The sequence below is a fragment of the Procambarus clarkii genome, chromosome 27 (assembly GCF_040958095.1).
Source record: "Procambarus clarkii isolate CNS0578487 chromosome 27, FALCON_Pclarkii_2.0, whole genome shotgun sequence".
Taxonomy (NCBI): domain Eukaryota; kingdom Metazoa; phylum Arthropoda; class Malacostraca; order Decapoda; family Cambaridae; genus Procambarus; species Procambarus clarkii.
In genome coordinates, this window is record NC_091176.1 from 13,787,339 (window position 1) to 13,811,289 (window position 23,951).

General features: G+C 44.9%; 1 protein-coding gene across 1 annotated transcript in view; it reads right to left on the bottom strand.

The window, feature by feature from the left end:
* Window positions 1-1,759: 1,759 nt before the first annotated feature.
* The window catches only part of LOC123762690 (coiled-coil domain-containing protein 18), a 52,163-nt gene continuing 29,971 nt past the window's right edge, over window positions 1,760-23,951 (bottom strand). Inside the window, exons 3-13 of the mRNA XM_069332377.1 lie at window positions 22,704-22,847; window positions 21,694-21,834; window positions 20,823-20,939; window positions 17,429-17,530; window positions 17,086-17,276; window positions 13,281-13,408; window positions 11,120-11,202; window positions 10,474-10,624; window positions 7,413-7,593; window positions 5,178-5,268; window positions 1,760-2,943 (exon numbers count right to left, since the gene is read on the bottom strand). Coding sequence (XP_069188478.1) covers window positions 2,137-2,943; window positions 5,178-5,268; window positions 7,413-7,593; window positions 10,474-10,624; window positions 11,120-11,202; window positions 13,281-13,408; window positions 17,086-17,276; window positions 17,429-17,530; window positions 20,823-20,939; window positions 21,694-21,834; window positions 22,704-22,847 — 2,136 coding nt within the window. The 3' untranslated portion in view covers window positions 1,760-2,136. The remainder of the gene's footprint in view (window positions 2,944-5,177; window positions 5,269-7,412; window positions 7,594-10,473; window positions 10,625-11,119; window positions 11,203-13,280; window positions 13,409-17,085; window positions 17,277-17,428; window positions 17,531-20,822; window positions 20,940-21,693; window positions 21,835-22,703; window positions 22,848-23,951) is intronic.

The window sequence follows — 23,951 nt, forward strand, 5'->3', positions numbered from 1 at the left end:
GCAAGGTTCAGGAAGCCATCTCTTGGTCGTGGAATTGCCATAGGTCCTCCATATAATGTTGTTAGTTTCTTGATAATCCTTGTTTCAGTGCTGAGGTGATGTTGGTCTGTGAGGATGTCGAGGTGTTGTTCAATGCGGGTACGGATACTATGGTCGATGTTGCTATTTCTCCACTCGTTTGTAGCATGAAGTAGTTGCGTTCTGTTGTCTTTGATTTCATTCTCTGCCTTGTATATCTGATCACGAATCAGATCCTGGCGATATTTTATCGTGAAGGCTTGATTCCTTGCTGCTGGGTCGTGCACTTTAATATTAGTATATTTTGGTAGCAGTCTTTCCTGTAGACATATATTATTAAATATGACCGAAAAAGTAAGATTAATAATTCTAACACGAATTTTCTCAATCTTTCGTACATTACGCTTCACTGTTGGAGGTAAATCAAAAATTAATTCTCCAAAATTCATTTTTATTTCTAGTCTGACGCGACACGGGCGCGTTTCGTAAAACTTATTACATTTTCAAAGACTTTAGTTCACGTATCTCAGATTTTATATCTACATTTGAGTGAGGTGGGAGGGGTGATGTGGCATTAACACAAGGCAGAACAAGAGGGGATATTAATAGGGTATTAAAAGTATCAACACAAGACAGAACACAAACAATAGGTATTGAATAGAAGTGTTTGTAGAAAGCCTATTGGTCCATATTTCTTGATGCTTCTATATTGGAGCGGAGTCTTGAGGTGGGTAGAATATAGTTGTGCAATAATTGGCTGTTGATTGCTGGTGTTGACTTCTTGATGTGTAGTGCCTCGCAAACGTCAAGCCGCCTGCTATCGGATATATATATATATATATATATATATATATATATATATATATATATATATATATATATATATATATATATATATATATATATATGTCGTACCTAGTAGCCAGAACGCACTTCTCAGCCTACTATGCAAGGCCCGATTTGCCTAATAAGCCAAGTTTTCATGAATTAATTGTTTTTCGACTACCTAACCTAACCTAACCTATAAAGATAGGTTAGGTTAGGTTAGGTAGGGTTGGTTAGGTTCGGTCATATATCTACGTTAATTTTAACTCCAATAAAAAAAAATGACCTCATACATAATGAAATGGGTAGCTTTATCATTTCATAAGCAAAAAAGTAGAGAAAATATATTAATTCAGGAAAACTTGGCTTATTAGGCAAATCGGGCCTTGCATAGTAGGCTGAGAAGTGCGTTCTGGCTACTAGGTACGACATATATATATATATATATATATATATATATATATATATATATATATATATATATATATATATATATAGTCGAGTCGGGGTCGGCCCCACGGCTCGTCTCACATGAAGTCAGTGGAGATGAAAGGTTGGGCACCTTGCCTGTGTTCAGCCTATACCCCAAACCCTTCCCCCTGCCAATTGTTTGTGAGGTTGGACCCTCCTGTGTGGCCTCCAACTTTGACCAAACAAACATTCTCTTATTATGTTTATATCACTGAATATATCAAGACTGCCTTAAAGGCCTTAAAGGAAAATCTTGGTTTTCCACTTCATAGTGTCAAGATTATTAACCACAAATATAATATTTTTCGTGAAATATGTAAAGAGTCAACGTTACAAAGAAAACAAAACCAGCACTGCAGCAAAACAAAGTTTGATGGATGCACATAGAGGAATGTGGTGTCGTCTGTGAAAATATTTACTAATCAAAGGAAAAACAAAGTCTGAGGCTTTTATACATTTAAGATATATTTAAAAAAGTCTTCCTTCAGCATCAACACGATTTACTTTAATATTACGTATCGTTTGGATTAAATTTTGGGTACATATATGTTGTCTCAGTGTTGGCAATAACTCGCCAATCATCTACTTAATGGAACGTGCACATTTACTTTAGTAGTTTGTAATCTGTATTTTGATAATTTTAATAAGTTATAATATTGATTCAGAAACTGTTCACTTAATCCTTTTTATAGACGTGTTGTACGGTGCTCTCAAGCTCTCACACTATTTACCCTAATGTTAAAACACGTTTACACACATCAAAGTTGCTATAATCAATAGATAATATTCATATACACATCACTTATGAATAAACTAACTTTATTATGGAAAAGCTCCTCTCCTACTGGATTGCTTGGGCTGTAGCGGCGGAGGGTTGGTACTTTTTTTTACGCCGAAATACCTGTTAACTACTGCCGGAGGCGCTGTCGTGGGTGGTGCTGTGGAAGTGATGGGCGGGGAGGAGAGGGATTGACGTTGGTTACTGCCATCTCTCTCGAAGTCTTCATCCATATCCACCCATTCCTCCTCTCGGAACACCGGGAAGCCGCGGTCTGGAGTTCCATAATTGCCAGAGAGAAAATCAGGATCAGTGTACCACGCTGGTACGTAGTCTTCGGAGTCGCTCTCTGCTACGGAGGCAGGTGTTGTGTGGGGCGCAGCGGAGAGCCCCGGCATGCTGCGCACCTGTTCCAGCAGCGCAGCTGTGCACGACGGCGGCAGCGTCAGTGCGGTGTCAGCGTCGTTCATCAGCTTGAGTGGTTGGGCGGATTTTACTGCGGTATCCTGAAGTTTGACCGAGCCGTTGATGGGCATCTGCTCGAGGGCGGCCATGAGCGCATCATAGAGGTTGAAGGACTGAACGATCTGCTCCTGAGCAAAGCCCTTCAGGTCCTTAGCAGCAGTGACTAGTTGATCTGCTGGCTCCTTTTGTCTTAAATCGCTCCAGTCGGTACTTACGAGTTCGCTAGACACCTCTTCCAGCCTCTGTTCCATGCTCTTCAGCCTCGACACCGTTATGTTGGCTTCCTCTGTCGCCTCAAGGATGACCTCCCGCACCTCGTCCAGATTGGTGTGAGTCTTTGCCGAGAACTCCTGGTCGCGCCGCACCGCACCCTCCATCACATCCACCTGCAAGAAACAACTATCACTTGAACCTGGAAGCAAACGTTGTTTTATTATGTTAAAGCGACTAGATGAAATAAGAACTTTGAGGAGCAAGTCGTCGCGTTGCAACACCTTGTACCGGAGAGAGCGGCGGCTGGCCAGCACAGACATAAGAGTGGCGGGGAGAGGAATACCTCAGTTCCAGCACCGCTCCTGTGCTATGTAAGTCCACTACGGGCTCACCATAGCCCGTGCTACTTGGAACTTTTTGTTCCCCAGTAGCTGAATCTTATACAACAGAGGAATATAATATACACACACACACACGGTGTGCAGCGTGTGTGTATAATTGTGTAACCTGCTCACCATTGTTTCGTGGTGTGTGCATAATTTGTGATTCTCATAACCATTTTTTGTCATAATTATTATGCAACCTGCAATATTGAATATGAATTACGTCCTTGAGTTTTCTAGCACCCAATTCAATCCTTTCCTCCTGTCGCCCCGTCCACCCCATCCCAGCCCCGTCCACCCCATCCCAGCCCCGTCCACCCCATCCCAGCCCCGTCCACCCCATCCCAGCCCCGTCCACCCCATCCCAGCCCCGTCCACTCCATCCCAGCCCCGTCCACCCCATCCCAGCCCCGTCCACCTCATCCCAGCCCCGTCCACCCCATCCCAGCCCCGTCCACCCCATCCCAGCCGCTCCCAACAATGGCCACAGTTAAGCTCCAGACGTTAGTCAAGACTGCCCACATATTTCTTCTTCCTTAATGTTTATTATTAAGGTTTATTATTCAGTTACTTCTCGCTCATTATTTTTTGTATATTCTCATCATTTAATATATTGTATTAGATAATTAAAGATTATTGTAATGACTTGTTATTTTCAATGTTAGACAGAGAGAGAGAGAGAGAGAGAGAGAGAGAGAGAGAGAGAGAGAGAGAGAGAGAGAGAGAGAGAGAGAGAGAGAGAGAGAATGGGGGTCACGAAGTACACGTGGCTCCCATTCCCTCACTAATATACTCACGTAATAAAATTAAAATCACAAAAAATACAGAATGTAATATAACCCTTAGTCTGGCCATAATGTCTTATGTATCACTGTAACCTGTACCTTACAGGCTGTGTGTGAGGTGCTTGAGTGGAGTGAGTATTGCTCCATCACAAGCAAGGCTGAACTAACAAGTAAAGAAAAACAACTGATGCATATATGTTAAACACTAACTAGCTTATCACTCCTCAAGCTCTCTTAGCTAATCGAACACTGGGAGCCAGCCCCTTAGCCCTTCTTGTGTGCTTCTGTAACCTTTCCACAACCACTCACAGGATGGGTATAAGGTCCACCAACCACTCACAGGATGGGTATGGGGGGTCCACCAACCACTCACAGGATGAGTATAAGGTCCATCAACCACCACTCAGAGGATGGTGGTGGAGGTCAACCAACACTCACAGGATGGGTATGGGGAGCATAATAACTTAACCAATCTAAACTCATAATTACACATCCACATTAGGCTTGCCTTACGGGGTTTCTTAAGTTTATTTCAGTGATTTGTTTTTACCTGACTTCTTTTAGAAACTTTCTGTTCAGAACCTGGGGACCGCCTCGTACTTAAAGTTTCAAGTCAATTCAACTTTAGTTTTAGCAACAAAAGTATGAATGCTAAAGTGACCAGCGTAACCTTCATAATATTTGGGTTCAGGTTACATGAAATATGTTGGCAAGCTTTGTCATATTGGCTTGTAACTGACAACAGTGTAATGCTGTAATGCTCACTGTAAGAGTGGTGGCGAAGGACGTGAGGGAGAGGAGAGGTGAGGGAGTTTGAATGTGAGGAAGAGGAGAGGTGAGGGAGTTTGAATGTGAGGAAGAGGAGAGGTGAGGGAGTTTGAATGTGAGGGAGAGGAGAGGTGAGGGAGTTTGAATGTGAGGGAGAGAGGGAGTTTGGATGTGAGGGAGTTTGAACGTGAGGAGAAGAGAGGGACAAACAACATTTAGTGCATAAGGCAACACAGCCCGTGAGGTCAACATCGTAGAAAACTGTGCTGTAGGAAACATGTTTCAATAGGGGTTGAAACAAAAACCAAAAGCCAGTCTTCCGGGTTGGCTTTTGGTGAAGGTGAGAGGGGGGGGCGGGGCGGGGTGAAGGTGACGAGGCTACGGGGAGGTGTGATGATGAAGGGGCCCACAAGTGATGGTGAGGCAGGTGGGTGGGAGACTACCTGGAAACATAATTACAGAAAACCTTACCGTTGGGGTGATGGTGAGTGGTGAGCCTCCACCTCCCAGTCTCTCCACCACCTCCCGCAGCTCCGACAGCTGCTGCCGGTTTAACTGGTGACTGTCGAGAGAGAAAGACAGAGGTTATGAAGGCCAGCTTTATCCATCCTCAGCACAACAGTAACCATCCCCCAGTAGCCAGGTGTAAACAAAGCTGTTGTGTGGTAACCGCAGCAAAGAAACGTCAGCGGCAGACACACAAAGAAAATCAGAGAGCCTTGAGCATATTATCAGAAATTACTTCCCGAGAAAAACGGTTTCAGATGCGCAGTTGCAGTCATATTTCCAGACGGTTTTCAACATCTCACCATGCGCGGCAAGTGCGTATAGCCCAGGCAGGGTGCGTACCCCAGGCAGGGTGCGTATAGCCCAGGCAGGGTGCGTTTAGCCCAGGCAGGGTGCGTATAGCCCAGGCAGGGTGCGTTTAGCCCAGGCAGGGTGCGTTTAGCCCAGGCAGGGTGCGTTTAGCCCAGGCAGGGTGCGTTTAGCCCAGGCAGGGTGCGTTTAGCCCAGGCAGGGTGCGTATAGCCCAGGTAGGGTGCGTATAGCCCAGGCAGGGTGAGTACCCCAGGCAGGGTGAGTACCCCAGGCAGGGTGAGTACCCCAGGCAGGGTGAGTACCCCAGGCAGGGTGCGTATCACAGGCAGGGTGCGTACCCCAGGCAGGGTGCGTACCCCAGGCAGGGTGAGTACCCCAGGCAGGGTGAGTACCCCAGGCAGGGTGCGTATCACAGGCAGGGTGCGTACCCCAGGCAGGGTGCGTACCCCAGGCAGGGTGAGTACCCCAGGCAGGGTGAGTACCCCAGGCAGGGTGAGTACCCCAGGCAGGGTGCGTACCCCAGGCAGGGTGCGTACCCCAGGCAGGGTGCGTACCCCAGGCAGGGTGAGTACCCCAGGCAGGGTGCGTACCACAGGCAGGGTGCGTACCACAGGCAGGGTGCGTATCCCAGGCAGGGTGAGTACCCCAGGCAGGGCCACGCCCGCCCCGGGAATGATCATGTCAACGCCACAACAGTTAAATTCATGATGTAGATCGCTTTCTTGAATTAAAAATATATATAAACAAACAATATTAGTGTTTGGGATAGTGCGTATTGTGTGATTTATCTCCTTATTAACAGTAATAATGAAATTAAAAAGGCATACATTTAATAAAGCGCGTCAACATGCCACATTTATAGCTAGGACTCATTGCATGTTGGTTTTACATAATGATGTGAATCATAGTATGTTGGGTACATAATGAAGTGAATTATAGCATGTTGGGTGTACATAATTTAGTGAATAATAGCATGTTGGGTGTACATAATTTAGTGAATAATAGCATGTTGGGTGTACATAATTTAGTGAATCATAGCATGTTGGATGTACATACTGATGATGTTAATCGTTGTATGTACACAGTCACGCGAGTCGAAATTGCAAGGGGGTTTCATGTGGACATCCTGTTTGTGAACATGTTAACTCTTTTTTTTTTCCCGGAAGGTGCTTGAGTGGGGGGGTGTCCGCTTCCTGCCCGGTGATGCGCCTGCCTTCTTCACCGGTGTTCCAGCAGCTTGTGGCTGATGGAGTGGCCTTGAACACCCTCGGTGCTGACCTTCCCAAGGTGGCCATGTTGACACGGCTCACGTCTGTGTACTACTACATCTGATAACTCATCCCTCGCAGCCTGACTCACGCCAGGTCACGCAGCCTGACTCACGCCAGGTCACGCAGCCTTACTCACGCCAGGTCACGCAGCCTGACTCACGCCAGGTCATGCAGCCTGACTCACGCCAGGTCATGCAGCCTGACTCACGCCAGGTCATGCAGCCTGACACACTCCAGGTTACACAGCCTGACTCACCCCAGGTCACGCAGCCTGACTCACCCCAGGTCACGCAGCCTGACACACCCCAGGTCACACAGCCTGACTCACCCCAGGTCACACAGCCTGACTCACCCCAGGTCACACAGCCTGACTCACCCCAGGTCACACAGCCTGACTCACTTCAGGTCACACAGCCTGACTCACTTCAGGTCACACAGCCTGACTCACCCCAGGTCACACAGCCTGACTCACCCCAGGTCACACAGCCTGACTCACCCCAGGTCACACAGCCTGACTCACCCCAGGTCACACAGCCTGACTCACCCCAGGTCACACAGCCTGACTCACCCCAGGTCACACAGCCTGACTCACTCCAGGTCACGCAGCCTGACTCACCCCAGGTCAATGTCAGTGACGAGTTTGTCGAGAATCTCTGTAATCTTGTGCTCGAGCGTCGGTTCTTCACTCTGGATGCGTTTGCAGGAGTCGATGAATGCGTTCTGGGCGACGAGGACGGCGGTGTAGGACGACTCCACCAGGCTGCCCAGGTCCTGCATCTCCGCCACCAGGATGTGACCTGCCGGAGAAGGAACGAGGTGATTGGGGGTCACGGTGTATGGAGACGCCGTGACCCTACTAGAAAGTAAACGAGCACTGTTTGGTAACATTCTCAACATAATCAGCCGTGAGAAATCTTATAGAAAGTGTTTTTCATTCATGAACAAGTACGGTGCCCAAATGGTTACTAGGAAAGGCTGGATTACTTTATTCACTCTCGTGTTGATGATGATATCCTCATAATGCACCCGGAGTCTGCCAGTGCAGACTACTGATCACATGCCTCTGTTTGACTAACCATCCTGTGTGATGGGGATTTTTAGCGCCACGTAGCTAGCTTTGTAACACACTGTACTCCCCTTTTATATAGTCTAGGGCAGCTGCACAAATGTATATGTACCTAAATGTGTTAATAATAAAAAAAGGATGCTCGTGGAGGAGTTATTTAAATGACCAGGATAGAAACATTGGTGACTACGCTATGTAAGCCGCGGAGCCCGTCCTCATCAACACCAGCCCGTCCTCATCAACACCAGCCCGTCCTCATCAACACCAGCCCGTCCTCATCAACACCAGCCCGTCCTCATCAACAACAGCCCGTCCTCATCAACAACAGCCCGTCCTCATCAACAACAGCCCGTCCTCATCAACACCAGCCCGTCCTCATCAACACCAGCCCGTCCTCATCAACACCAGCCCGTCCTCATCAACAACAGCCCGTCCTCATCAACACCAGCCCGTCCTCATCAACACCAGCCCGTCCTCATCAATAACAGCCCGTCCTCATCAACCACAGCCCGTCCTCATCAACACCAGCCCGTCCTCATCAACACCAGCCCGTCCTCATCAACACCAGCCCGTCCTCATCAACACCAGCCCGTCCTCATCAACACCAGCCCGTCCTCATCAACACCAGCCCGTCCTCATCAACACCAGCCCGTCCTCATCAATAACAGCCCGTCCTCATCAACAACAGCCCGTCCTCATCAACACCAGCCCGTCCTCATCAACACCAGCCCGTCCTCAGCAACAACAGCCCGTCCTCATCAACACCAGCCCGTCCTCATCAACACCAGCCCGTCCTCATCAATAACAGCCCGTCCTCATCAACAACAGCCCGTCCTCATCAACACCAGCCCGTCCTCATCAACACCAGCCCGTCCTCATCAACACCAGCCCGTCCTCATCAACACCAGCCCGTCCTCATCAACACCAGCCCGTCCTCATCAACACCAGCCCGTCCTCATCAACACCAGCCCGTCCTCATCAACACCAGCCCGTCCTCATCAACACCAGCCCGTCCTCATCAACACCAGCCCGTCCTCATCAACAACAGCCCGTCCTCATCAACAACAGCCCGTCCTCATCAACACCAGCCCGTCCTCATCAACACCAGCCCGTCCTCATCAACACCAGCCCGTCCTCATCAACACCAGCCCGTCCTCATCAACACCAGCCCGTCCTCATCAACAACAGCCCGTCCTCATCAACAACAGCCCGTCCTCATCAACACCAGCCCGTCCTCATCAACACCAGCCCGTCCTCATCAACAACAGCCCGTCCTCATCAACACCAGCCCGTCCTCATCAACAACAGCCCGTCCTCATCAACAACAGTCCGTCCTCATCAACACCAGCCCGTCCTCATCAACAACAGCCCGTCCTCATCAACAAAAGCCCGTCCTCATCAACACCAGCCCGTCCTCATCAACACCAGCCCGTCCTCATCAACAACAGCCCGTCCTCATCAACAACAGCCCGTCCTCATCAACACCAGCCCGTCCTCATCAACACCAGCCCGTCCTCATCAACAACAGCCCGTCCTCATCAACAACAGCCCGTCCTCATCAACAACAGCCCGTCCTCATCAACACCAGCCCGTCCTCATCAACACCAGCCCGTCCTCATCAACAACAGCCCGTCCTCATCAACAACAGCCCGTCCTCATCAACAACAGCCCGTCCTCATCAACAACAGCCCGTCCTCATCAACACCAGCCCGTCCTCATCAACACCAGCCCGTCCTCATCAACACCAGCCCGTCCTCATCAACACCAGCCCGTCCTCATCAACACCAGCCCGTCCTCATCAACAACAGCCCGTCCTCATCAACAACAGCCCGTCCTCATCAACACCAGCCCGTCCTCATCAACACCAGCCCGTCCTCATCAACACCAGCCCGTCCTCATCAACAACAGCCCGTCCTCATCAACAACAGCCTGTCCTCATCAACAACAGTCCGTCCTCATCAACAAAGGTCAAATGCTCATTAATCCAGCTGATAAACCTGCTGCCTTACACTCTTTATGAATGAAAAACGGTTTACACACGATGTTCGAACGTTTCTTGAACGGTGCTTCGCTGACGACCACTGTTCGAATCGCAACGCTGTAAATACTTCACCCACGTACTACAAATAGAAATAAACGCTAAGAGAACCTGAGCACCTAACCTAAGCCTAACTATACATAGAAGTTGAATATATAACATTAATTGATATATGAAAACAATCCTATTTTTAATACACAATACGTTAACATTGACGTGTACGTCTTGTGGGAGAAGAGCAGCCACTTTAACAAGCCTAGCCTGAGGACAGATTAATACCGCTAGGTATACCCCTGCTTCTCGGTCTATATACACCAAGTTTACTTTAGTCCATGAACTAGGCTTATGGCTTAACATTTGTTAGTTGCTCAGTAAGCCGTGACCACAATAACCCTCCTTCAGTTGATATCCATTAAACCCTACACCAATCCCAACCATTCGTGTTGTTGTTGTTGTTATAGATTCAGCTACTCGGAACAAGTTCCAAGTAGCACGGGCTATGGTGAGCCCGTAACCATTCGAAGTCCACAAGGCTTTATAAACCGAGAGGTTGGTAAGTGGCTGACGACCTACCATGGTCGGGCTCGGTGTTCATCCGACGCAGGAGCACGGAGAACCGCTGGTGGAGCAGCTTGAGCAAGTCGACGCCCTCGCTGGTCTGCTTGGTCAACCCACGACGGAGGTCCTCGCTCTTCTTCAGCAGCGACTGCAAGAGGTGCTTCACCTGCCCAGCCAGAGGGAGGGAGGGAGGTTAAGGCACAACACACTCCGTCACTCTAAACATGTATTCAGTTTGTAAAACAATAAATCTGTTTTGTGTGTTCTTGAGTGATGTACTAAGACGTGTACAGTAATAGTTCCATAAAATCCTGGGGATTTTTAGAGTGTAAGGCAGGTTTAGTACTGACAGGACCAGGCGTTGTAGGCACCAGCCGGTGGAAGAATAATGCCCGGGAACAGTTTGAGAATATTATGTAATCCAAATTAAAATAATATATGAGAAAAAGGCAAATACTTGTCAGGTGGAGAATAGGATGAGAGAGTAAGAACACGAGAGAGGATAAGTGAAGGAATAATAATTATAAGAGGGCAGAGAGGTGAGGGAGCAAGAACAAGAGGGCAGAGAGGTGAGGGAGTAAGAACAAGAGGACAGAGAAGCTAGGGAGTAAGAACACGAGGCACAGGGTGTGGCGGGTGAAGGTGTTGACGGTGTACTGACCTCGAGGAGAGCAGCGACGGTGGCCGGGTCGGGACAGTGGAGGGAGTGAGACTGACCAAACACCTCCCCAACGCTCTCGCCGCCTGACCAACCAACTCCAAGTCATCATAGATATCAAACAGATAATATATATATATATATATATATATATATATATATATATATATTTATATATATATTTATATATATATTTATATATATATATATATATTATATATTTTGGTAGCAGTCTTTCCTGTAGACATATATTATTAAATATGACCGAAAAAGTAAGATTAATAATTCTAACACGAATTTTCTCAATCTTTCGTACATTACGCTTCACTGTTGGAGGTAAATCAAAAATCACTTCTCCAAAATTCATTTTTATTTCTAGTCTGACGCGACACGGGCGCGTTTCGTAAAACTTATTACATTTTCAAAGACTTCACAAATACACAACTGATTAGAACTTACGTATCTCTGATTTTATATCTACATTTGAGTGAGGTGGGAGGGGTGATGTGGCATTAACACAAGACAGAACAAGAGGGGATATTAATAGGGTATTAAAAGTATCAACACAAGACAGAACAGAAACAATGGGTATTGAATAGAAGTGTTTGTAGAAAGCCTATTGGTCCATATTTCTTGATGCTTCTATATTGGAGCGGAGTCTTGAGGTGGGTAGAATATAGTTGTGCAATAATTGGCTGTTGATTGCTGGTGTTGACTTCTTGATGTACACATCAAGAAGTCAACACCAGCAATCAACAGCCAATTATTGCACAACTATATTCTACCCACCTCAAGACTCCGCTCCAATATAGAAGCATCAAGAAATATGGACCAATAGGCTTTCTACAAACACTTCTATTCAATACCCATTGTTTCTGTTCTGTCTTGTGTTGATACTTTTAATACCCTATTAATATCCCCTCTTGTTCTGTCTTGTGTTAATGCCACATCACCCCTCCCACCTCACTCAAATGTAGATATAAAATCAGAGATACGTAAGTTCTAATCAGTTGTGTATTTGTGAAGTCTTTGAAAATGTAATAAGTTTTACGAAACGCGCCCGTGTCGCGTCAGACTAGAAATAAAAATGAATTTTGGAGAAGTGATTTTTGATTTACCTCCAACAGTGAAGCGTAATGTACGAAAGATTGAGAAAATTCGTGTTAGAATTATTAATCTTACTTTTTCGGTCATATTTAATAATATATATATATATATATATATATATATATATATATATATATATATATATATATATATATATATATATATATATATATATATATATATATATATATACACACACATACATTCATAAATATATTTTTAATGCTAATTTGCTCAATTTAAAATGATAATTTTTCGGTTAATAATGAAAAGCATTGACAAATGAGAAAACAATTGTTTAATAGTGACTATTAAATTAACGGTTCTCTCTCTCTCTCTCTCTCTCTCTCTCTCTCTCTCTCTCTCTCTCTCTCTCTCTCTCTCTCTCTCTCTCTCTCTCTCCCTGCCTTCTGTCTATCTATCGTATTCTGTCTGTGTCTGTCTGTCTGTCTGTCTGTCTATCTATCTGTGCGACGACCAACAGGTGATTACACTCGCGAGAAACAAATATCTTTACTATGGAACCTGCACTATAGCATTTTAAACACTTTACACAGGAGATTACAGTATCTGTAATCAACATCCAGCAAGTATGGATTAATTTCAAGACTATCCATTGAAGTGGATTAGTAGGATTGTTTTTGTACAAAATTCCTAATACCTATGTACTGGGAGACGAGTCTCGTACATAAATTGAATTAACGATTAAATTGGCTGAAACGTGAAACTAGATAAGCAATTAAATTGCCTGGGTGACGAAACTGGCTCGGTAATAACATTTGCTGAACGATGAAATTGGTTGATTGCATCGATAGCTATACTTTAAAACTATCAATATTAAATATTTAATCAGCATTGATAAAAAGATTTAAGAATTTGATCTACAGGTAAATAAAATATAATCTATATTTATTTTTTTTAACTCTGATAAATAACATTTATATAGCTTGATACTAATTCTTTCACGTTTTACAATAACGAGAACACAGCAACATAAGTGAGAACGATATCATCTATGCAATTTATATCACTGATGAGAAAGATGATTCAGCCTCACCTCTCCTGCGGGCGGCCTCCTCCAGGAGAGTAAGGTTGATGCCTGCGGTGGCCCTGGCGATGCTCTGCACCACAGTGTGGTTCACCTGCTGTAGCATCGGCCGGAGGCTCCCCAGGGAGGGCGTCGACCTGCAGGAGGAGGATGGTGTTAAGCTCCTGGGCTTGACATTCGTTGTAATGGTTGTGTAAAGCATGGTGGCGTCTATAGTGTGTGTGGGCGCCCGCCTAGTACGTAATTATCAAAAGAAGGCACCAAGCAAGACTATGTAGCACCGTCAAAGTCGCAGGGTAATCAGAAGGCGCTTGATATCCCTAAGGATGCTAATACTTAATGGCATAAGGCGAGCGACATCAAAGGTATCGGATTCATCAAGGATTCTATCGAGGAACAAGTGACCGCGAGGGGCAGGCGGGAAGCAAGACACATGTTCGTCCTGGAAGTCAGGACATTTAACCCATGGACGACTGTAAGAGGGACAATGGAGTTGGGACAATAAGGAGCAGGACGGCGTTCTATTAAGTGCCCGTGAAACGTGTATGGCCAATACGTAACCTGGCCAGAGCTGTTTCTCACCGCCGGTTACGGTGGGTGTCTGCCTAGATACACTCGTATAGCTGGACTTGCTTAATGGCTTATCCAATTTATTCGACGAGCCCCTTGAGCCCCGCCTAATAGTTACTGTTTTCAGGTAGTCGTACTTGAAAAGTCTGGCGCTAACTCTAAGCCCTTGCCCCTCTAGCTACTGGTCGGTTGATGCAATGACAATTTTCTCACATACTAGACATATTGTCTTTGGAAACTGCTTATTTATTTTGCATCATAATCTCTCCATCTAACCCATTCCACTTGTTTGCAGCGCTTGAGTTGAAGGTCTCCCGTGCATCTTACGACACATCTGTGCATCAAGTGTATAACTGTGTTCCGTAGTTCTATCGTTTCCAGCCTGGCACGCCGTCTGTGTCTAATTTGTTAATTCACCCCATTATTGTGTACGTTGTTATGACACCATTCCTCATCTAAATTGTTTTCATTGTTGCCTGATCAACCAGGCTGTGATTCTTACGTCAGGCTGCGAGCAGCCGCGTCTAACAGCCTGGTTGACCAGACGACCCCCCGGGATGCCTAGTCGGAGACCGGGCTGCGGGGCCATTGATCCCCGGAAGCTACACAAGGTAGACAAGGTAGGTAGGTCGACTTGTTTCCTCAGGTTTGAACAAGCCTTGTTGCATATTTCTGGAACTTGTATATTTTACTGTGTACTTCTTCAAGTAGAGGTTCCAGGCCGGACCTGCATATTCGAGTGTGTGTGTGTACTGACCTATTGGTGTCTCCAAGGTCAAGCTTCAGCTCTGAATCCCTGTCTTTCCAGATGTCTAGTGAAATGACTCTGTACTTGTGTCTCATATCATATCTATTGTCCCAGGGTGCTCTCTTACTCTCAGGTATAGTAGGCATCCATCAGTCTCAGGAGACTATGGAGTTGCGCTCTGGTTGTCGGTCTGGAGTGGCCTCTCCAGGGCGCAAGGTCAGGGTAGGTGACTTAGGTAACCTGCTGTTATATGGTGGCTCGTCTCCTTTAGTTGCTCACATGTCTTGTCTTTTCTTTCAGTTCTCTCGGAAGTTCGAGAATCAGGTTTCAATGGGCGCTCCTCATGCAGTTTGTTTTAGTGTGTGTGTGTGTGTGTGTGTGTGTGTGTGTGTGTGTACTCACCTAGTTGTACTCACCTAGTTGTGTTTGCGGGGGTTGAGCTCTGGCTCTTTGGTCCCGCCTCTCAACCGTCAATCAACAGGTGTAAACAGGTGATATGTGTGTGTGTGTGTGTGTGTGTGTGTGTGTGTGTGTGTGTGTGTGTGTGTGTGTGTGTGTGTGTGTTTGTGTGTATGTGTGTGTGTATGTGTGTGTGTATGTGTGTGCGCGCGCGTGCGCACGTGCCAGCGTATGCGCAGCACACAGGAAAGAGAAGGTAATGGGATATACAATCAGTACTCTAGTGACCTTTACAACTGTGACAGTATGGCGAGTGTAGCACAAACATGACGCAAACATCGCTGAAGCTGCCCCAAGGCAGCAACGATAATTACGCCGACCCAGACCATGATGCGGGGGGGGGGGGGGGAAGTTGCGTAGCTTGAGTAGTAAACTTTATCGGCCACGGCGTATGGGGGGGGGGGGGAGGGGAGGTGAAAGTAATCCCCCCCCCCCCCCGCACCCTCTCTCATTCCCAGCGTGAACTACATGTTGCGTAGTGAAGTTTACCACTTACCCAGACGAGGACCCAGTATAAAATAGGTAAATCTTACCCACAACACACGCGAGAAATCAGCGAAGAAATGATAAAGCAAAATATTTGGAAATAAATTCAATATAAATAACACTTATTAATAATATGGGAGTGTGCTAGCCGTCTGTGTGTGCTGAAGCAAAGGAGAATCTGTGATCTTTGGGACTCAAAACTTCTGTCATTATTTATGAATGTGGTAACATTGAAAAAAAGAAGTAAATGGCGGGAAACAATCTACAAAAGGAGGAAATTTGTGTTGATGTTAGAAACGCGATTTTTTTAACGAGACCATTAATGCTCCGATGAATTAAGTTTTCCTCTATGGCCATCTTCCGTAAATTCTTGAAAAGAAGAGATAAATTAAGATGTTTATAGGAAGAAAACGTTAAGCCTGTATGAGGATATATCACTTGTAAGGGTTACAGTGTCAGAGTGAAGGAATGACTTCTGACCACTTGTACCACCGAGGATGGAACGCCGCCCCTGTAGAAGCCAACCTGTTGTTCCACCGTTGAACCTGAAGAAAACGAATTATACGGAAAACGTTGGAAATGACTGGCATTGTACTTCTATATAAGCAAGGAAGAAAAGGAGGTCCAACATTTTAACTAAAATGTGAACTGGATTAATGTCTGGAAGCTCTTGTGTTCTAGCGCGTCTTGACTCTTTTGGGCGTTGTTTTTGAGCGGAATTCAAGGTGATTGCATATATTTGGAGTTTTAAATTAAGATAGTTTACACCGGAAATATGCAAATTAGTGAAAACGGCGATTGGTCATATTTTGTCCAAATCCCCCTACAGTTTTCTACTTACGATGCCAATCGGAAATATAACTCTTGAGCGCTATTTCTGAGCGATTATTCAAGACACAGCTGCAGAGATTATCATTCAAGAAACTGATCGGTGGACAAACTATGAACTGGTGTATTTCGCGAAAAAGAATTAATATAAAAACTACAAATAAAAGTTGGGTAAGAAAAGTTCATAATTTTTGTCATTAAAAAAACAATATTGAGAAAATTTGTAAGAAAATATTTATAATGGAAAAAAAAGTTTTAAGTGAAGAACTCCAAACTTCAGATGGGAAATAAGTTTCCCATCGTGCAGTACGGTACACATGCACACGCACACGCGCGCACGCACGCACGCACACACGCACACACGCACACACGCACACACAGGTGGAAGACACACGCACACACGCACACACAGGTGGAAGCTGAGTACCCAAATGAGCCACAGAGACGTTAGAAAGAACTTTTTCAGTGTCAGAGTAGTTAGCAAATGGAATGCATTAGGAAGTGATGTGGTGGAGGCTGACTCCATTCACAGTTTCAAATGTAGATATGATAGAGCCCAATAGGCTCAGGAATCTGTACACCAGTTGATTGACGGTTGAGAGGCGGGACCAAAGAGCCAGAGCTCAACCCCCGCAAGCACAATTAGGTAAGTACAATTAGGTAAGTACACGCACACACGCACACACGCACACACGCACACACACACACACACGTGCCCCCTACGTGATCTTGAGCGAGAGGTCCTGGTGTACAGAATGAATTTTGTTTTTGACGTCGATGAGGGCGTCGTTGGCGGTCTTGGTGCCCTTCTTGATGTCCTCCCTGGCCTCCGCCGTCGCCGTCAGCGTCTGCGTACCCAGGTCCTCCAGCTCCTCCCGGGTCTCCCTCATCTCCTCCTGTAGTTCTCTGACCACCTGCACAGTCAGGGAGAGTGTTAGTTGTCACCTGGCAAACTGGACACTGACAGTAAATCAACATTGTAGTGGAGTGACTACACTCTAATATATATATATATATATATATATATATATATATATATATATATATGTAAGCACCCCCTGCTTACCTTGTTGATTTTCTTGTAGAGAGCGTCTTGGAGTGTGTTGAGAGTGTGGTCCAGCAGACGGGGTAGAGTGCGTTCCACGTGCTCACCCACACTCCTCGTTATCTGTCCACTCAAGTCAATTACACCATCGTCGAGGACGAACCATCAATCATCGCCAAATGAAAAAAAACAAAAAGGAGTTCAATTTTTGTTCAGTCAAGTGGTTCGTCTTATTGTGTATGAAAGAGTTGAGTTGAACAATGTTCCGTCACAGTGAGAGTGACCAAGAGTCTTGTGTTGATCACTATACATAATCGGGAAATACGATATCAAAATGATTGCAGACAATATCGAAGATTCAACTGTATTAATACAGTTGAATATTAATGCTACTAATAATAAATATTATTAATATTAATACTATATAATATTAATATTAATGTTATTAATTTATTGTTAATTAGTTTATTATATAATTTATTAATAACAATATGAATATTAATACTAATAATAATATTAATATTGAATATTAATACAGTAAACACAATTGTGTTTACTAACCGGAGGACACCTAAAACACTTCACATATATTATACATAATAATTTACTTAATTATAACTGAGGTTCACTACAACCTGTATTGACATCAGGGAACAGGATGGCGGCGGATTGTCAAAGGGCTTCCCCATTGTTCCTGATTATTTTTTTTTTCAACTGGATTTTGAACTTTGCAGCTTCGGCGGGTAGGCGGTTCAACGAGTTTATAACCCTACGAGTGAAAAAGTATCTTCTGGTTTCTATCCTACATCGTAGCTTGTTGAGCTTGAACCTGTTGTTTCTTGTATGCTATACATTTGACCATTTAAATAAGTGGTCTGTATTAATATTCTCCAACTTGTTCTGTCAAAGGTCTGGATGAGATCCGTCCCGTCATGTCTGGTTTGTGGTGTAGTTAGTCCCGTGACCCTGAACTGTTGCTGGTGTGAGAGTTGACTTAGTTCTGGGAGGATTTTTGTCGCTGTTAACTTTTCTCGGTAGCAGGTAAGGGGCTTCATCTTTATTGGAGATAATATTGGGCAAGTTTGTATTTCACTTAATAAACAGACTAAGACAGAGAACTTTAATCAATGTTCTCTATCTTATTGTAATAATGTTCTCATGTTAAAATGAGAACTTCTACGATAGTTCACCGTAGTAAGGACTTTAAGGGCTATGGTAATTCACCTTAAAATAGAGATATTAGGGGGTGAGGGGGGGGGTTAATGTGTTGGGTAGGGGGGGTAGTGGGGTGGGTGCGTTGGGGGGGGTGAGGGTGGGGGGAAGCCCAGACAGGATGAGGGAAGTAAATAATTATCAGAAGAATGCGCCAAGCTAAGGATGACGCGAGGAAGACTTTTCATACTAAAAACTTTTCTTACACTTTTTTCTTACACTTTTCTTGCCATTAATAGTACTGGTGATGTTAATGTTAGTACTGGTGGCGATGAGGGTGATGATGTTAACACCAACTCAACACTACTTATTTTGATAACATTGACGCCATTATTAATAACACTGGCGGTCTTATATAATATTGTTGTCTCTTATTAACCATACAGCCCATCCTCCTGTTTTGGTAGTACTTATAGTAACGATGAGGACTATAGTATACGTACCGACGTACAACGAAATTGGAACGTAGAAATCATGAACTATTGAGTTGGACAAACTAGAAAACTATTTTTTACTTGTGTTGCTTTGACAAACTAACCTAACCTAACCTCCCTAGGCCTAATACACGATATCTGAGACCTAATATAGTACATATGTGTGCTATACTAGACCTAGGAATATTTTAGTTAGTGCTTTAGCTTCATTTATTTCAAAACAATTCTCTACTACTCAGTATACTACTACTATCTAACAGCTAAGACTGTACGAATTCTGACTATTGACGATCGTCACAATAGGTACTATCTAAACAGGAGGATGGACTGCAGCCTACTGATGCACAAAGAAATTACCTTAAAGTGATGTATTAAGTGAGAAAATCAACTGGAGCGACTCGAACCAGCAACCTGGGTAATCCCCTCGCACACTTTAACCCACTGAACCCCGATAGTATATATCGTGGTTCCGTGGTTGAAGGTGTGTGCTTGGGAGTACCAGTGTTGCTGCTTGCTGGAAATATTAGTTCTCAGTATTCTCGATAATACTGATGCTAATACTAGTAGTAAGAATAATATATTATATAATATATATATATATATATATATATATATATATATATATATATATATATATATCACGGCCGTCAAAAGGAAGTGATAGCCGAGGCTATTTAGAATTATATATATATATATATATATATATATATATATATATATATATATATATATATATATATATATATATATATATATATATATAATTCTAAATAGCCTCGGCTATCACTTCCTTTTAACGGCCGTGATATATATATATATATATATATATATATATATATATATATATATATATATATATATATATATTATATATATATATATATATATATTATATATATATATATATATATATACATACAGAGAGAGAGAGGGAGAGGGGGGAGGGGGAGCTGAGAAGAGAGATGAAGGCCCATATTGACACAGTTCCGGACCAACAGTTGACCAACAGTTCAATGATGATATCAACACAATAAAGTAGATGGTTGCTTCAGAGTTTACGATGTCTGGTGTTCACTTTGTGCTCAGCTTTGATATACGTGGTGTTTGGTCGGTGTTCAAGTAGTGTTTAGGTGTTTTTCAGTTTGGAGTTCTATTCAACTGATATACAGCTAGAGTACAGTCGATTGTTTGTGTTCATCTGGCGTTTAGTTGCTGCTCAGTGTAGCTCACGATATCACCCAATACAAGGTATATACACACACACACACACACCCTCAGCTTATTTACAGCTTAAAAGCATTAGTGCCTTAGTTGGTGAGAACAGTAGCGGCGACAGGCAGGTCCGAACGACCCACTACAAGCTGCAGGTGATCTCTCTTAACACCGGGGAGCACCAAAGCCTACGTGCTCGACACATGGCTAACAAGCACTAGAGAAGCTGTTAGAAGACAAGCTTTAGTGCGCTTGTAGCCTAGTGATGACCAGGATTCATCAAGCGTGAACTCAAAACCTTTATGAAACCCTCCCTTATATCTTTCCTCAATCATAGAGGCTTTGTTTACGTTTATTAGACGGGTTATGGGCTTAAAAAATTTATACCCAAATGTTATACTTGTTATAAACGGTCTCTTAGTACTTTTAGAGTTCCGATTGAGTTAAGATGTAGATGTTCCGTAAGTGGTTGAGTCAACGCTTGTTGAAACATGACCCCTGGTGCTCCTAGGTACCTCAAGGTACTGCAGGTGAGAAAGACTTGGGAGAGACAATACCGTGGCTGAGAGGTCACTGTCGGTGGCCCTCGTACTCCAGCTGGACCTTGTGTCGTGCCTCGACTTGTCTCCTGTTTCCACGCGGGAGTCTAACCGCTCCAGCTGTGTCGCCATGCCCTGGTGGTGGCAGGTGTAGGGGTCATGGCCTGGTGGTGGCAGGTGTGGGGGGTCATGCCCTGATGGTGGCAGGTGTGTGAGGTCATGCCCTGGTGGTGGCAGGTGTGGGGGTCATAGCCTGGTGGTGGCAGGTGTGGGGGTCATGCCCTCGTGGTGGCAGGTGTGGGGGGTCATGGTCTGGTGGTGGCAGGAGTGGGGGGTCATGGCCTGGTGGTGGCAGGTGTGGGAGGTCATAACATGGTGGAGGTAGGTGTGGGGGTCATGCCCTGGTGGTGGCAGGTGTGGGGGGTCATGTCCTGGTGGTGGCAGGTGTGGGGGTCATGGCCTGGTGGTGGCAGGTGTGGGAGGTCATACCCTGGTGGTGGCAGGTGTGGGGCTCATGGCCTGGTGGTGGCAGGTGTGGGAGGTCATAACATGGTGGAGGCAGGTGTGGGGGTCATGCCCTGGTGGTGCCAGGTGTTTGGGATCATGCCCTAATTGTGGCAGGTGTGGGATGTGTCATACGCATATGGAGGCAGGTGTGGAAATCATACCCTAGTGGATGCAGGTGTGGAAATCATACCCCTGCTGGTGGCAGGTATAATTACTTTACCCAAGAATTCAAGAAAATTGTTTACATTAAAAAATATACAAAAATATCCACATGAAAACAAAGAATTATTGAACGTCTTGAGCAAAACTTTGTCTAGAAATAAATAGAGATAACACGTGTTAGGCGGTGACGGGGCCTCCTGCAGGCGTGTGTGTAGGGTACCTGAAGGTCCCTGTTGGTGGACCTGATGGTGGTCTTGAGGGACGAGGTCTCCAGGGTCAGGCGGGAGTCCAAGGCGTCCACCTTCACCACCAGGGAGTCCACCTTGTTGAGGCGTGAGGCCAGCGTCTCGATCAGCGCCTCCTGGAACACATGTCACAACCTTCATGACTGTCTACTGTATGTGTCACAACCTTCATGACTGCATGGTATGTGTCACAACCTTCATGGTTGTCTTTGGTGTCACAACCTTCATGACTGTCTACTGTATGTGTCACAACCTTCATGGTTGTCTTTGGTGTCACAACCTTCATGACTGTCTACTGTATGTGTCACAACCTTCATGGTTGTCTTTGGTGTCACAACCTTCATGACTGTCTACTGTATGTGTCACAACCTTCATGACTGTCTACTGTATGTGTCACAACCTTCATGACTGTCTACTGTATGTGTCACAACCTTCATGACTGTCTACTGTATGTGTCACAACCTTCATGACTGTATGGTATGTGTCACAACCTTCATGGTTGTCTTTGGTGTCACAACCTTCATGACTGTCTATGGTATGTGTCACAACCTTCATGGCTGTCTACGGTATGTGTCGCAGCTCAACGTTAATATTAAGAACATTTGAGAACATTATCGCACCATTAGGCATCACAGATGACTATTCAATTATGTGAAGTGGGATGAAGAACCAGCTGCTGTGAATCTTTACAGTGGTGTTAGTTTTACAGTTAACTACCAATGTATCTTTCAGATATTTAATGACCTGTTTCAGCAAATATGGAAGACCACAAATTACTCTAACGGGCTTTATTTTTTTTAATATATTGTCATTTTTTTATATATCCTTGAATTCTATTAGCAAGATTCAGATCTAAAATTAGCTGAGGACCGATAATATAATTATCTCTAACATGAGAAAAGAAATCACTGCAGATGTTCGATTAGTGTCAAAATGTGTACATCACCAAATGTTATTGTTAGTAGTTGAGTGAGCAGACACTAACCCCCCTGGCGGCGGTGTCTGCAAGACGGACCAGGCGAGACTCGAGGCTGACCTCCAAGGTGGCGAACCTTTGCGTCAGCTGCGTCACAGCCTGACTCAGCTCCAGCAGCCCCTCCGTCGGCCCAGCGCCGCCCCGCGACGCACTCTGCAACACACACACTATCTGTAGTTTTAAAGTCTCCTCTGTGGACTCAGCGCCACCTTGTGACGCACTCACCGCCTGTGGCGTTACAGCCTCCTTTTTTGGCGGCAAATATTAAGAAAGCCGCCCCCTTCCCAGGACCTGACTCCGTAAATAATGCATTTGTTTTGCCTAACTAGAAACGCTCAACCCCAAGCAACCCACCTAACCCACCGCAGCTGTTGCTCAGATAACGTCAATAATATGGTGCTTCACAGTCTCTGTCACCGAGCGAGTGTGTCAAGCGGTTCAAAAGGAATTTAACCCGTCAAAAGACCATTACACAGTGCAGTGCACATTATCATAGGTGATGGTCACTACGAAAAAATGCTTTGTGTAGCCTATCCCGCGGCAGAGTATAGCCCCACAAAGCAGCCGCGTGTAGCCCTAAAGAACTACTACTAGTGGTTCAAGGAAGCCGTCGACGACAACACTTCGACCCGTGTCTGCTGAAAGGTAAGTTATGTCCTTTTATAATTAGGGTCGAATCTATGAAGTGATCAGAATAACTATGGGTTACACCCTTAGTACAAGGACCACGAGAGGTGGTTAAGGGGCCGGACACAGGCCCATACAGGTTAGTATGGGCCTGTGTGCGACCCTAGTATTACTTCTTCAACGTCTCAGTAAAGAACCTATGGTATGGAGGTTACTGAATAACCAGTAATAATAATAATAGTTAATACCAGTAACCTATGGTTACTGAACCTATGAACCTTTAACATAGAGTGCTGAGCTAGAAATAAATGTGGTATTAATTAAAAAGAAATCTTTGATATTTGGTGTTCCAGGATGATTTACTGGACAAAGGTCTAACAGCCTCCTATCCGTATCCCACCCATTCCCAGCACTCACTGGCTATGCCAACAACTAACTAGCATAGCTAGCATATATAGCACAAATAATTCGCCAACAGAACCTTAACACCTAACCTAACCAATGCCTAAATATGCACAATATGCTAATATATAACCATTAATTTATATCTAAGAAAATTCCTGTTTTGAATTATTGGCATATTAAAATTGACGAATGCGTCTTTGGGATTGACCGGTGGATGCCAACCCG